Source organism: Leptosomus discolor, chromosome 12, assembly GCF_034619465.1.
Source record: "Leptosomus discolor isolate bLepDis1 chromosome 12, bLepDis1.hap2, whole genome shotgun sequence".
NCBI classification, from domain to species: Eukaryota; Metazoa; Chordata; class Aves; order Leptosomiformes; family Leptosomidae; genus Leptosomus; species Leptosomus discolor.
This window is the reverse complement of record NC_141402.1, coordinates 15,657,027-15,672,158: the sequence shown is the minus strand read 5'-3', so window position 1 is coordinate 15,672,158 and position 15,132 is coordinate 15,657,027. Positions and strand designations below refer to the sequence as shown.

The 15,132-nt window shown below is 40.3% G+C and overlaps 1 protein-coding gene across 7 annotated transcripts in view; it reads right to left on the bottom strand.

Annotated features, from left to right (window-relative positions):
• The window catches only part of NAV2 (neuron navigator 2), a 400,908-nt gene that overhangs the window by 36,318 nt on the left and 349,458 nt on the right, over positions 1 to 15,132 (bottom strand). For 6 of the 7 annotated variants that reach the window (XM_086472167.1, XM_086472160.1, XM_086472161.1 and 3 more), the window contains 5 exons: positions 10,287 to 10,578; positions 8,669 to 9,371; positions 4,237 to 4,704; positions 3,144 to 3,209; positions 1,856 to 1,900 (listed from right to left, as the gene is read on the bottom strand). In XM_086472167.1, coding sequence (XP_086328293.1) covers positions 1,856 to 1,900; positions 3,144 to 3,209; positions 4,237 to 4,704; positions 8,669 to 9,371; positions 10,287 to 10,578 — 1,574 coding nt within the window. The remainder of the gene's footprint in view (positions 1 to 1,855; positions 1,901 to 3,143; positions 3,210 to 4,236; positions 4,705 to 8,668; positions 9,372 to 10,286; positions 10,579 to 15,132) is intronic. The other variant, XM_086472166.1, reaches the window with a different exon arrangement.

Genomic DNA, 15,132 nt, shown 5'->3' with positions numbered 1-15,132 from the left:
AATACAGTGTGTGTCACGTATGTATGACTGAAAAATAAAACTATTACTTGGAAATCCTTTCCTTTCCTTAGGTCATGCCAAAATTCCATCACTACATTAATATCTTGGTGCATCGCTACGCTTAGCTGGCTTTCTGTCATATTACAACCAAATTCAAGTCAACAAAGCCATTATCAGATTTTTAAACAAGTTGTGACCCAATAATTCATATTCCAGAGACATTAATATAAAGGTCTATGGAGGTGTATCCCATTTAGTTCAAAATGAATAGTATTAAATCATCATAAAGGAGACTATGTTTCTGAAGGCAAAGAAAATAGTGGAAATGTGTTCTACGCCAACAATAATGGCAAGACACCCGCTGGCTTCAGCATAAGCAGTTTTAAATGTGCTTCTGTATAGGCCTGAAAAATCAGTATGTTACCACGGGTGTTACGTGAAAGGCGTGACAGGGTGCAGGTATCAACAGAGAGACCATCATGGAAACAATTGTCTGCTGATGGATTTCAGTGTCTGTCTCTTACACTACACATCTGCTTTTGAGAAATATTTACGAGTTACCAGTTCTCCTTCCAAAAACAAAACACTTGGAGCCTATTATTAGTTGATATTATCTATTTAATTAATTAAGACTCCCTCCGACTAAATACTTTACAGTAAGATACCACTTATTAAAACTATTTTAAATCAATGTGAACGCTACAATAATTAACATTATAAAAACTCGAACTGCTTTCAAAGAATACATTAATTCTTCTGCTTATGCCTCAACACTTAAACAACAGTCCCTGATTTTCTGCATCTCTTAAACTTTGCACATATATCAGTTTATTAAGAAAGGGGCTTTAAACAGTCATTTTACTTTAACACACTGAAGTTGTTTTTTTTTTTTTGCAGCATTAATACCTACCTCTTCACCACTCAAATGTTTCAGCCTTAAATGCGAGTCTTTATTTATTACAGATGTATTTGAGAAGCACAGAAATATTTCTAAACAAAATGCCATTTTAAGGAAGGCTTTTAGCACTTGGCTTTGTAGGACAAAGCCGCTGCGAAGAACAACGTGTATTATAGCACAGAATAAACTGCAGCTGCAATTTCAAGGCATCAACTCTGTGATCCTAGAAGCTGCATTAAGCAATTCTGAAGCTGCAATGTTCTAAGTGGTCAAAGATATCTTCTGTAAATTCTGTAGCACTTAAACCATTTAATTAATAAACCTAACGTTGATTATCTTGCTGGAATTGCTTGCACCCATGGAAAAATCTTTTTTGGTGCCCTTTTTTTTAATGTATAAAAATCACGACCTTACAGATTGACAAAATCTATGAGAAGACAATTGCCAAAAGTTTGTTTGGGGATTTTTTTGTTCTTTTCTTGAAGAGCAGAAGGTATCTCTAAGAGCCCTACATATTTCGGTATTCTGAAGCAAGTATTTTTTAAAATTAATATGTCCAATCTCATCCTAAAAGGTTTGGCATGACATTGAAAACCTTTTCTATTTGCCTATCAACATCAAGGTTCCTGGGAGAAAATGATCTCAAGTCTTTCCATGCAATAGTCATAGAAGCTGCAAAATTATTGTTTTCACGTCAAGCTCAGTGATGGTTTACGGGATGCTTTTCAGCAATTCAGCCAATAAAAGCCACAGTCCTTGCTCAAGCGGAGAAGCCACTGGATGAAAAAAAGCACAGCGGTCAATGGCCTTCTTCAAGGATTAAAGAAAGAAAGAAAGAAAAAGAATATTGTTGCCACCTCTTGCAAACTGCGACCATCACCACCAGCCACAACAGAAACACAAAGCAAACTCCAAAGCCACAACAAAAGCTGTTAAACCGTGTGGAAACACCAATACCTGAGTCCCTTCTTAGGCAAAGTGTTCCTATCAAGATGTGGGTCGCTGCAGAAAAGTTAAAAGAAAAGAACTTCAGAGAAGAACAAAAGGGAAGGAATAAGATCAGGATGAAGGACGTACAAACATCTGCATCACCTTTTCAGAGGAAAAGGTGCTGGGGCCTTCCTACAGAAACATGCAAAAACCTCCTCACCCAGGTGTGGATTTGCACAAACATGCATCTGGTACCATGCCAACGAATCTCATCTGTTCACAACATGATTTTGCTATTTCTCCTACCCACAATGAACAAAAATGGCTCTTTAAACGTCAAATGGATGCTTAAAAATATGCTTTTCAGCAGGCGTGAGACAGACTGTTTGTGGAAACTGATGAGAATCTTCAAGCCCAAACCACCTTCCCATCATTTCTTTCAGCAGACACCATTTAGAGAATGCAGCTAATTACTGTTACGCAGCTGCAATGTATAGCAGTAAAAGTATTGCCCCCAGACTCTTTAAATTTTAAAATCTTCGCTTAAATTCCAGTAGCAAAGTAAAATGAATCTAGTAGTCATCCAAAACCCCAATATTTATATTTTTACAACTGATGAACTTGTAACTGAGCAAAGTCTGTTAATTTGTTTTTAAAGAAAACATCTGTGTGCTTACATGAATTAATTTAATAACAATCCTCATAGCTAAATTACAGCGTGGGAGTGATTAAAATTACAGGAATAAGCAAAACTGAGCTAGAATGTTTAGATTCGGGTCATCTTTCCTAACTTTAGCATTCATCTTTACAAGGATGGATGTACCCAAGTCCCTGCAAAACACTCATGAGCCAAACTGCAATAAAAGACTGACAACACTGAATGACACGGGGACTTCACGACAAAAAGGACAGCCTGAAAGGCAGTGGGAAAAGCAGCATGCCAGAGGAATGCTGAAATGCTAGTGAGAGTTTAGATTGGTAGAAAAAAAAAATGGCAAGATTTTCAAATTGCCTTTGGTAAAGAAATGAGAGGGGAAAAAAAACACCCCTACAAACCAAAAGATGTTCCCAGTAACAAGAGCAACACCAAAAACATGCCAACTCTGCCGTACGCCATTCTCCAGATTGATTTAGGCAGATAGATGGGGTGTTTGAGGGGACTCTCACTGGCATGTCTTTGTGTCAGTTCACACCTGAACGATGAACACAGCAGAGGACTCAACTGAGCACAGTCTGTCACAAAACAATTTGCTTCACCGAGATGGGCAACAAAACCTACAGCCTTGTGCGTACTCCTGTCCTGAGACAGCATTACCTGTCCTGTCTCCTGGGCAAAGTATTTCGGCAGAATTTGGGGCTAGCAGCAGGGGAAGAAAGAGGGCTAGAAGAATCAGTCCAACAAGACAGAAAACAAGAGAAGGAATATTAGAATGAAAAGAGGAGAGAACAGAAAGGAGTTATAATAAAACACAAACAGAAACCCAAACTCTCAGAATATTACATTCAGCAGTAGTTTTCTCCATTGAGGTGCAACTACAAAAGTTTTGCTACCTGACTACATAATTACTCATCAGGATATAGCTGATTTCCAACGCTTGCAGGGGTACTATTGCCTTCTACAAAAGGTCACTCCGAGAGCACGCACTGCAAGACACTGTCTGACTTATCCCAATGTGCTGTTAATACAGCTCTGATGCTGAAAAAGCAGTCCTGCTCCCTTCTCCCGGCCCAGTCTGTTCCCACCTCCGTCTCTGTCCACACAGATTCTGATGAATCTCACGATGTAAGGAGCTGGGGAACTGACTGGTCTGAAATCCAATTCAGGTGAACATTTTTCACTTGGATCCATCTTCCAGTCAGGTTCACTAAGCATTCACACGAATGCCTGTAACCGAAACACTGCAGGGAGCAGCTGGAGATGGGACAGGGCAGCAGGGAGAGGCTAGGAAGGGATCAAGTGACTAGGGAGACAGGGACTTCTCTTTTCAGCATGACCTCCAGTTTAAAAGCTTGTCAAATGTTACAAACAAGTACTTTAACAAGAAACAGTTGGCTTCTCAAATCAAAATGATAACACGACTGGAGGGGATTTTTTTGAATATCACTATCAGATCAAAATTGGAAGGATAATACGGGATGTAAAATTCAAATATTAGGTATAATACGGTAGCACGAAAAGTTGTCATACTGGCTACCACGGCAAATTGAAAGCCTTGCCTGAACCCATCCTCTTGCTCTGAACTGGGCTCCTTGCCTGGAATGGCTTCTTTGCATGTTCTAGTAATACCATTCAGTATTATCTTCACACAGCTTGATCTGCATCTGCAGCGTTGGCTACTGCTGCTAGGACATCATTCGCATTTGAGATACATACAAGCTTAACGGAAATGAGAGGAAAAAATACTAACCTTTCAGACAATGTAGTCTTAACGCTGTTGGTTCGGACAAAGGGAGTCAGAGAATCATCTTTAGAGGCTGGAATCAAGCCACTGGAGGAGTTATGGCTCAGCCCACCTCCACTGCTCAGAGAGATATCAATGGATTCACAGCTGGTATGAAGACTGCTGACAGACTGATATCCAATGCCATCCTTGCTAACAGCAGAAGAGCTACTTGCGTTGGTACCCCATGTTAAACTGTTGGAAGGAGCCGAATGTGCCGAACTGGGACTAGAAGCTAGTGGAGATTGGTTCATATCTGTGTTTTTACTGTACAGAGGACTGCTACCCCCACTGCTCAGCATACCACTGCCAGATGGTGAATCAAGATTACCCTGCTGGTTCATAGTAGCGTGAGGATTGGAGATGACTACCGAATTTTTCATATTTTCGGCTGTTGTGATGGGAACTTGTTTACTAGGCTTGCCACCAAAAAGTCTGTAAAGAAAGACAACACGAAAAATACATTAAACGGATTATTAAATGCAAGGATATTTTATATCTAAGACCATGTACCTTCTTAGCTTCAGAAAACCAACCTTAAGTAAATTATCCTAGATTGAACATACGCAACTATAAATTTATTAATCTCCTTGTGTTCACTCGGCCTTCAATAAAGCCCAGAGACAACTACAGTATCTTCTATCTTAGGTGAGTCTTCTCTGAATCATCAAATACTACTTTCACAAAGCTAAAATGCAGCTTTACAGAACTCAAATACAGCCGTAACGTCTTCTGGTCCTTAACGAAAAAGGATACCAGAGAAACACTGCATTGACCAATCCAAACCACAGAATATTAAGAGGTTGAAAGCCTGTTGTCCCGGTAAATTCTGTGCAAATCACTAAATGCTTTACACAGAAGCAGCATTTGCTGGGATGTAACAGGAAAAATACGTACTGATATCAAGTGCAGGTTTGTCTCATTTCAGAAGCCAAGCTGGCTGGAAACTTTTTTTTTTTTTTTTTGAGTGTAGAATGAGATTTCACCTGCTTTGGCACCTGGAACCGGCTCAGTGAAAGACTAGCTGAATGCGAGAACTACTGCAAGGGAGGGGATACAAAAGTATGGCTGGAGGAGAATGACTGCAGCATCTCCAATTTGCATCACTGCTGCCTGTGATGCAACTGCACTGCCAATGAAGAAGGGACTTCAGTTCCCTCACTAACAGTCAACGAGAAAGTTGTCGGAAGTGAAAAAGCACCTTAGAAGTAAACATGCTTAAGACTAGTTTACCAATCATTCTAAAACTGAACCTCAAAATTATGAAAGAAGTCTATCTTTCAACTCCAGCTTCAAACATCCACCCCAAAATGTTGCTTCTGTTTCTGCCACTTAGCTCCCGTAACTGCCTTTGGATCCTCGGTTTTCCTCACACATGGATTTGCTTTTACATTACCTACATGGATTTGCTTTTTTCTTATCAACAGTGTGAAGTATTGGGGATGAAATGTTTCAAAGTGGGTATCTATTGGACTGTAGTCCTCAGAATAGAGGACTACAGCACTTCTATACAAGAGCTCCTGAAGACTTACAGGTGGGTATGCACCGAGCAGAACTTCCTCTGCTTTTGAGGATGCCCAGGTTGTCTGTACAACGCATGCACATTAAGTCACTTTGTCCAACACTTCCCAGAAACACAGACTATGTAATATAGCCGAGCACCCTACAGCACACGTGCAGTAAGCCCAGTGATGCCCTGGAGCCCCGTACTTACTGCACGGGTGCCACCTGCAGCCCCAGCGTCCCTGTGCAAGTTGCCTGGAACACACCTCAGCTGGATGGCTGCTGTTGCATACTTGCCACAAAGCACCTGGACAACACTGCTGGCTCAGGCTAAGATGCCCATCTACATCCCTCTCACAATCCAGCACTGCTCTGTGCCATGATCCTCTCAGCACCTAATGCAGACAGGCATTCACAAACCAGCACAGATCTGGTAAACTTGGTTCACCTGGACACCTCACCGATTAGGAGACACCGACTGACGCAAGTCAGCCTGAATGATAAAACCCATTCCTACAGGGATTTAGAGACATTTAGAGTCTGGGTTTTATTTAGAGTTAACGTGATTAGAGCAAGCACGAAAAAAAAAGTCAAACTGCACCGCAACGGTATATGGCCTTCAATAGCAATACCAGCTTAGGGTATTCCTGCTCCTATGCCACTGCATTCCACCTCTTCAGTTGTACTGGGGGAACTGTAGTCTTAAGAGATAGCAGCCTAGAGCTTAAAAACCCCCAACCTCCCACACAACAGTTTGACAAGCTGTTTTTAAGCTATGCAGCGTTCCCCAAACTGTTGCACAGCACCTCTAATACAACTGAAAGGATGCTGCACTGTGGCGCAAACAGAAACACGCTGCTGCCAAAGGCAGCCTCTAGCTGAACCACAACCTCATAACAAATGCCTTCAGAAAAGGATGCAGTCTGGAGAGCATTCCTTTCAGTCCAGAGAAAACCCAACCCGGACAGTCACATCAATATAGAGATTAACTCTCGAAGGACATACCCTACAAGGAAAGACATCTGTTTAATCCTACCTACTATTATTGACAAGAGATTGACATATCTGAGCTGGCTCTTGGGTCATGCATGTCACCCATCAACAGAAAAGCAGTCTATTATGTCTGCAAAGCACAAAGGCCCAATTTAGATAATAAAATATATCAATATAAACAGTGGTTTTATTTAAGGGACATGCCAGATATGTAACACCAGAGCTAAAGTGAATACTGAGAGAACAGAGACAGTGATGACCCTCCTAGCAGAATTTCTGCTTATGACAGCATGGAAGCTATGTATATTTGCAGACTTACAGGTAAATCTGCATCATTACAAAGGTATGAGTTATAATTTATTGTGTAATATTAAAAAACTACAGGGCTGAGAAGAAATACACAAAAACCGTGTGCAACTCAACTGACTATGAAAGTTAAGCTCAAAATCTTTATTGTCATTCTAGAAATCAGTAATAAGCAGACGAGGCCCAATTCAACTCTGATGCGTTTCAGTACCTGACAATTTAGACTGGTGAAAATTCAAGAGTGAAATTGTAAATCAAAGGAGGGAACGGGTAATTGAGCCTCAGTGTCTTCTCTTTGAAGTCTCATGTATTTCTAATGTAGAATTTCAATTACATAGCTAGCAATGTGGCTTTCTAGTAAAAATAAAAAAAAATCCAATCAAATTTCAAGATGAATGTGCCTGAGGCCTGCAGCACTGAAAATCTGCTTTTCTCATGGGGTATACTATAGAAATGAAAGGTCTATTCGAGGTTTTCCTTTTAAGTAGCCATGATGAAACTCAAATGTTCTAAAGGACATGGCTTATCTAATGATAACCAGGAATAAAATAAATGAAGTGTCTTGAATCATCCTCACATAGGCTCTTCAAAGAAAACCACCCATATGAAAAGAAACTGTTTACGAGTTTTTAAAGCATTAGCCTAAGCTGCCATCACAGCCATTATGCTTGCACTAGTGCCTCGGATGGAATGTGGCTTTCTCACATCACTGGAAGCAGGATGATGTAGCATAACTGTATGGGTATTATGGGTGTCAAGACAAAATGAAATGCAAAACACTGCAACTTGAAACAGACAAGCTACTCAATGTCAAATTAAATTGGAAAATAATATTAACGGAACCTTTCACCAATATCAAGGCTTTGATGCACACTGCATCAATAAATTAATTCCTGACCAACTCAATGTTAAAAAAATGTGCAGGGCAGTCATGGAGAAATAGAAGACAGATAAGATTTTTTTTTTAAAAAAAAAAACATTATTAAAATAAGAAAATTCATCCCAGCTTAGGCAGTAACTTTACTTAGGGTTCTTCTACACAGGCAAATAACCTGTTGAGTCTTGCAACACACTGGCCTAATCCATACAACTGAAAGCCTGGTTTGGGTTAGGCATGTGAATCTAAGTGTGGCAGGCCAAATTACGGCGTTGTCGTCATAACAATCTGAAATAACTCTCCTGTTGTCAATTTATAATTTGATCGACCACTGGAGTATTTCCAGGTTTGTTACACATACATTGGTGCAAGAACTCTTCAATAGCCTTCAGGTAAGAAAACTCTTATTCCTGCAGTATCTGCATGAATAAAGCCTTCACATATGATTCTTGCAACAGAGAGATTCGTATCACAATTGCCAAATTTTCTGCCAGATGTTTTTTTTCCCAAACGCTAGATTTTTGCTGCTGTCGCGTGATGTACTGAGTATTTGCAACACTGGCCAACCTGCTAATGTGAAATTAAATGTAAGTACAAAGACCTCGATGTAGGACACTAAATAGCAAGTGTTCCACAAAACACAGCCAGGCCTGGCTTGAAGACTCCTGATCATTCAGCTCTGGCTAACATCATTGCACAATCAACGAATTTATTGCCTACCTGCGCAAAGTGGGAGAGGCCACATCGGGGTACTTGGCTCCTTGCTGGTGAGTACTTTGAGCTCCGCTAGAAGCAGTCTGTGATGCAGGGTTCACTTTAACAGAATTACATGAGGCCACGCTTTCGTTGTCAGACGAAATCCCTTTCTCTTTATCAGTCTGATTGACTAATCCTGGCAGAGAGTTTCCAAGGATTACCTTGGCAGGCTCTCTCATTTTAGGGACAGGCAACCCAGCTGACTTGCTGCTTATGTTGGAGTCTATGCTACTTGTGCTAGATCTATTCCCAGCTCCACTTCTGCTACTGGATTTACTGGGCCGGGGTAAACTACGGTACTGAAGATTAGTTCGGGCACTAAGTGCTAAGTAGCCATCATCCTGGTTCTGTGAGCCATCAACACTAGTCTTCCGACCAGTGGTCCTACCCATGAGTCCAGATGACTTTGGGATTTTTCCCAGAGTAGCCGATCTACTGGTGATAGTTGCCCCACTGGCAGTGATTATAGTCATGCCTACGGCTGACCCGCTCTGTTTCTTAAATCCAAATGTATTAGCATTAGCAGCAGTTGTTCTAGAGTTACTTGTGGGAAGCTTTTTGGATTCATCACCACTGCTGCGTCCTGCATCTGATGGGGAACGTTTAACATGTCCAGCTTTAGGAGATAGTCTACCCTTTTCTGATACCTTGGCGTCATCAGTTTTCCCTACAAAAATAGAAAAAGAATTCTAATATTTAATGACTTGAAAACATCAAGCAAATGATGAAACTCAAAGCAGCATGAAAAGCAAAAGCGTGTTAGCCACTAGAGTGTGGTTAGAAGTTATGATCTAGTCGGCACTGAACTTACATGCCACTCTAGTGAGTTACACATGCAGACTTGCCAGAGAAAGTATGTGGTGTGTTTGCCCTCGAGAATATGAAAAGCAGAACAGTCTTATGTAATAGTGACAGAGAAGAAAAAAAAAGTTTCCCTCTGTAGCTACCACAGATTGATCCTTTTTTATCATTAGATAGAAGCAGTGTTAGGCCATTAGTATAATTTTCCTAAAAGGCATTGATCGGGAAAGTATCTAACTTCAGGTTTTTCATGTACAATCATGTACATGACCAAGTAAGAGGGGCGGTATTAACTTATATTACTTGATTATGCAAATTCAATCAATTTTCATTCACACATCTGCAAGTGCTAAAATCACTAATACATTTATAAGAAAATCCAGAACTAAATAGTGTTTAGTATAAATTAACATGCTGGTTTAGTATGGGGAAAAAAAAAAATCTCAACTGCACATACTGCATGTTCTTAAAGTTAACTGTTACTTCAAAAGCTGAATTTGTATTATTCATTCTTCATATGGCAATACTTGCTCAATAAATAGCTTGGCTTAAGACTAGAGTTGTCATGAAAACAACTTTCACAGTGTACTAATCCAAAATATGCATTTTCAAATGAACAGAAATAGAAATGTGGACATACAAGATGCTGCATAGGTTAAAACATTACCTAAAAATAAAGACAGGATTACCTGAAGTTCAGGTTCTGCCTCTGGAAAGTATTTAAACTGTTTTCACACCGAACACACTTTTTGGCTTGTTTATATCTTACACCTTTTCTCACCTGTTCCAGGTGTCTTTAATGTGCCTGAGGTGGTTGAAGGTTTAGTCCTTGGTGTGGTAATGCCAACCTGAGCTGACATGCCCCGTCGCCAGGAGCCCGTCTGTGAAATAACAGTGTTCTTCCTACCAGAAGTGCTTTTATCAGATTCATCTGACACATCAGAGGGATTCCGCCTCCATTTAGATCCTGGCTCCATTTTTATGCCGCTATCAGATCCTCCGTCTGATTTCTTGACTTCATCACCGGACCATAAGGAATTCCGCTCAACCTGGGAATGCTTTTCTGCATCAGTCTAAGACAGATAAGGAATTGCAATACAACCTTCAGAGCAAGCCTTTCTTTTAAGAAACTTCATAAATAAGAACCATCAAACTGATTGATCAACTCGGCATCATCTCTATCAACAAACATAACATGCCTTTGATAAAGAAATGTCACAGCAAGAAATGAACCCCAACAACGACGTGCTGGGTTTTTTAATATGCTAGGGAAAAAAACACAAAACCGTAACAGCCATGTCCCTTAGAATAAATAAAGAAAAAAACACAACCTCCCCCACACTTGATTTATAAAGGACATATTCAGCTCCATGACATTTATAATCCTCCATCTCGAATTTCTGATGAACCCTTTTACTGCAACACCAAAAAAACGTTTCAAACCTGTGCAGCCAGCTTTCCTTTGTTCTTGCTGCTTTCCTATCTCTTGTCTGGCAATCTGATCTCCAGAGCATGAGAAGGCAGCTTTTTGAACAGACTTAAGATGTGGAATGCTGTTCATTCTAATCTAACATAGTAGAAGGACACCCAAGGACTGAAGAAAAATGAATCCCCAACAACTTTCTAACAATACTCAAGTCTGACTTAAATACGTAAATTACATAGGTTTTTAATTTATATTCAACTCCTGTAACAGTTTTTCCCTATCCTTTGCATAGGGCAATTGTGCTGCCAGTCTTTTATGGAGAATTTTGCAAAGATCAATGTCAAATATAGACTTTTCTCATTATCAAGCCTTTGCCAAATTCTCAGAAACGCTTCAATTAAATCTGTTACCTTGCATATATCATATATTCCCCCTACAGTAGCATTTTCTATTGCTAACGATTACTCTTGCAGAATTCTACTTCTGTTAATGTTTCCAATTTATTTGGGCGAATTTTGTAACTCCACAACCAACTGTTTTGTGATCAGGCACAAACGACAAATATCCACACATTTGACCCTGATCCAGGGAAAAAAAAAAAAAAAAAAAAAGAGAGAGAACTGAAGTGTTCTCCAACCACCGCAGTACTATGACAGAGACCGGCAATTCAACACTTGATTACAAAGCTCCCAAGTAAGAGTTGGCAAATTTTGGTAAGATGTTGAGTGCCACCTCTTCCCTTTAGCCTCAGCAGAAGACAAATATGCTCAGCACTGTGCAGTAGTCAAATGGTAGTATCACTCATAAAGGAAATTATTTTAAATACCCCAAAGCATTATAAAGCCCATGACCTTTTACTCCCTTGGGATAATCAGAAAAGCACAGCACAGGACAGGACACAGGATCATTTACTGTGCTTTCAGCAAAACACTCTATTTTACTTTTAAGTTCCTAAAGTATGTTTCAAGTTTATGACTTTTCTTTTCCTACCAGATCACACCATTAATATTAAAGAATATAGGGGAGTTGTGACTTACTTTCTTCTGCTTTCTACTGCAATTACTTTTTTTTTCCCTAAAGCCTGAAAAACTAGTCTAAGGGATCAGTACATGAAAGCTGACACCAAACATCACAATGGTCCTTCTTCAGTCCCGTGAAAAAGTTAGCTCAAGTTATTCGTCTGCATATTTAGTCATTTGATTAACAAGCATTTGCTGAATTATGGATTTAGATAATATTTTCTTGTACTTTCCTCATGCTATGCAAATTCTGTTTCCCTGCCTCTCCATCCAAAGAGAGCAACTCAGCGTAGGCTTGAATGGAACACCACTTTCTAATCTCCTCCTTTTTGAACAGCTGCAAGGTTTGGAGATGATTACCTTTCTATTTATGACTGTCAGTAGGTGTGCAACAAATTCACAGTGTGATTGTTTCTATATCCCATGTTTCTCTAAAATAATCGTTTCATGCAAATGTCTCCTACACCTTGGCAGACTGCACAGGCCAGAAGTAACAAATAAGCGACCAACAAAACTGCTTCAACATCATTCCTCACGTGCTCTCATTAGTATCTTGCTTCAAGTACCTTGTCTGGAATTGTGTGTTTACATTGTTTGTGTTCAAGAGCAAGAAATCCACCTACTTGCCAGTAAAGGGCTTATTCTAGCTTTGGCTGACTATGAAATATTCCTGTACCTTGTATTTCCCCTTCTTTACACCTGTAAGAATAGTACAGTCCCAACAGAAAGAACAGCATTACAAGAAGTCCCCTATCTTTGCTCTCTTCCATTTCATTCTGCTACTACACCCACAGCCGAAGTTTTTCCATAGCCTTTGAAATGCTGCACACCTACCCTTGAAGACCTCTGGCCAAAGATGTTTCTGTTTAATGGTAAACACTGAGAGCAGCACAGAAACATGACTAAGGAATCAAAACCAAAACACAGTGAAACCTGGCTTTGAGATTGTAGCTGAAACTCCACTCCCCTGAAAGGCCTGGAGTGGGTGAAAGTGGAAATACTGTTTGCTGGAGGTCATGGCAAGACATAGCGAGCATGAGCTGGGAGCAAAGCCTGCTGTTTGACTGAGCTGGGAGCAGCAGTAACCACCATGATTTCTCAACTTACTCCTACAGTTTTGTAAATCAATTCATGAAGCTGTGAACAGACCAAACCCATCTTTGCTCCAACAAAGCTGAGAAGTTGTCTTGATCCAACAGCTTAAAGATGCTTCTGTTTTCTATTTAAAGGAATTGCTTCCTTTCTGTCTCCTGATCTTTTTAGCATTGTATGAACAAGTTTATTACTTGATCTCTTCCATTGTATTTCAGTTAAATAAGATATTTTCAAATGCCCACCAGGTCTTAATTTCTCCTTAAAATATGTGTATGATGTGACTTTAAAGGCATACTATATGCAGTTCCATGTAAAATTTAAGTCTGTGCAATCTAAGAGAAAAATATTACAGCCCCAGAAGTTCTGTAGGTACACCAAGTGGTTTGCTACTTGGCATAATCAGAGCAAGACACAAGAACACGGTAAGGCAAATTCTGGTTCCGATCACGAGCTTGTTCAGAACCAACTTGCAAACATCTTCATAGCACTGTTGCAAAAAGGGGCTACAACTATGAATGTCTGTGAAGATGGAGTTAATATAGTTAAGTCCTGCTTCTCAAAGACGGAGAGACTACAGCTTCTGAAGTAAGGGTACTCAACAGCTCTAAAAATCAATTTCTTAGCAGAGATTTTTTTCCTACAGCAACCACATCTTCTTCCTTTGCAGAGACGATTCTGCATAAGTTACTGATTTTATCAGCAGACACTGACATGTTAGGGCTCTCTCCCTTTGATGTTGCTGCATTATTTGTCTGGACTCCCAGCTGCACATGCATTAGCTTCAACCTCCCTCTTTAATTATCTGAAATCCAACTTCTGTACCATCTCAGAAAGATGTGGCAGAATCACAGTGGCTTAGAAGTTAAGTGCTTGCTGTTTAGGAGAACCAAAGCAGTGGATATGCTGAGAAGAAAAGTCCACATCCCTCTGTGGATGTCTGCCAGTCTTTTGTGGCTCACCACCCAGAGGAACGCAAACCTGGGCACAGGCCATCATACAGCACTCCAGGTAAGACAGAAAAGGCACGTACGCAGCATGCGCTGTGTCGTGAACTCTGAGGACTACTTTGGACAGCAAAAAATCAACCCTGCAAGCTACACATGGTTCCATCAGTCCAAGCTATTTTCATTCCCTTGGCTGACAAAATTAGGATATTCTGTTCAAATGAAAATGGAAGTATTTTATGGACAATAATTTGCAGATAATAGTAATACCTAGAATAAAAATTGTCAGCCATGAAAACTGAGGAGAGAAGCAGGTCACAGACACACATCCAAAAATTCCAAACACAACTTGTATGACTTGGCTCCCAGCTTCCTCTTCTAATGACTACGCTCTACTGTCTGTACAAGCTTCAGCTGCTTTTCTTCTGGTGCATGCCTGTACTCTCTTGGATGCTGTAATAGTTGTGGAGGAGGAAGAGGAGTTCATCAACACAGATTTTGATCTCTCAGAGGTGTTTCCAAGAATCTGATCCATCAGAAGATAGAACTCAAATGAGTTTCTATCTTTTTTCCTTAGGTTAATGTTTAGTCACGTCTCCCTTTTTCTTCCTTCCCCCCCCCCCCCCCCCAACAGTATTGTAATGTTGAGACAGTAACAACCATCAAAAAATACTTCTGGTTGTCCATGTTACTCTCTCTGTTACATACTGAAAAACATGCTTGATAGATCTTAACTCCTCTCAGCTTGTACGGGACTTGTATTAGCAGTTTCGAGGCCACATGCAATCGATGATACACAACCAGAGGCTAACTGGAAATCTTTAATGTAGGCTCAAATATGCACTTCGTGGCAATGGAACAAAGACTAATATATGCTTGCACCACAGTCCTGTAGGCAGAGTAACACTTCACAGCAACCACATGTCTATATTAAAGCTGATATTAAAAACAGATTTAGGGTCCAGTCATGAAAAGGACTGAAGAATAAAAGAGGAAAGAAACAGAGAAGGTCATATCTACATCCCCCTCCTCTACCTGCTGCAATGCCAAGTCCCTGCATCCCAGTCGCTTTGACACGCAACACCCGAGTCCCTCGAGCAGGTGGGAGTACAAAGAACAAAGCTGGACTTCTTAGTCCTGCAC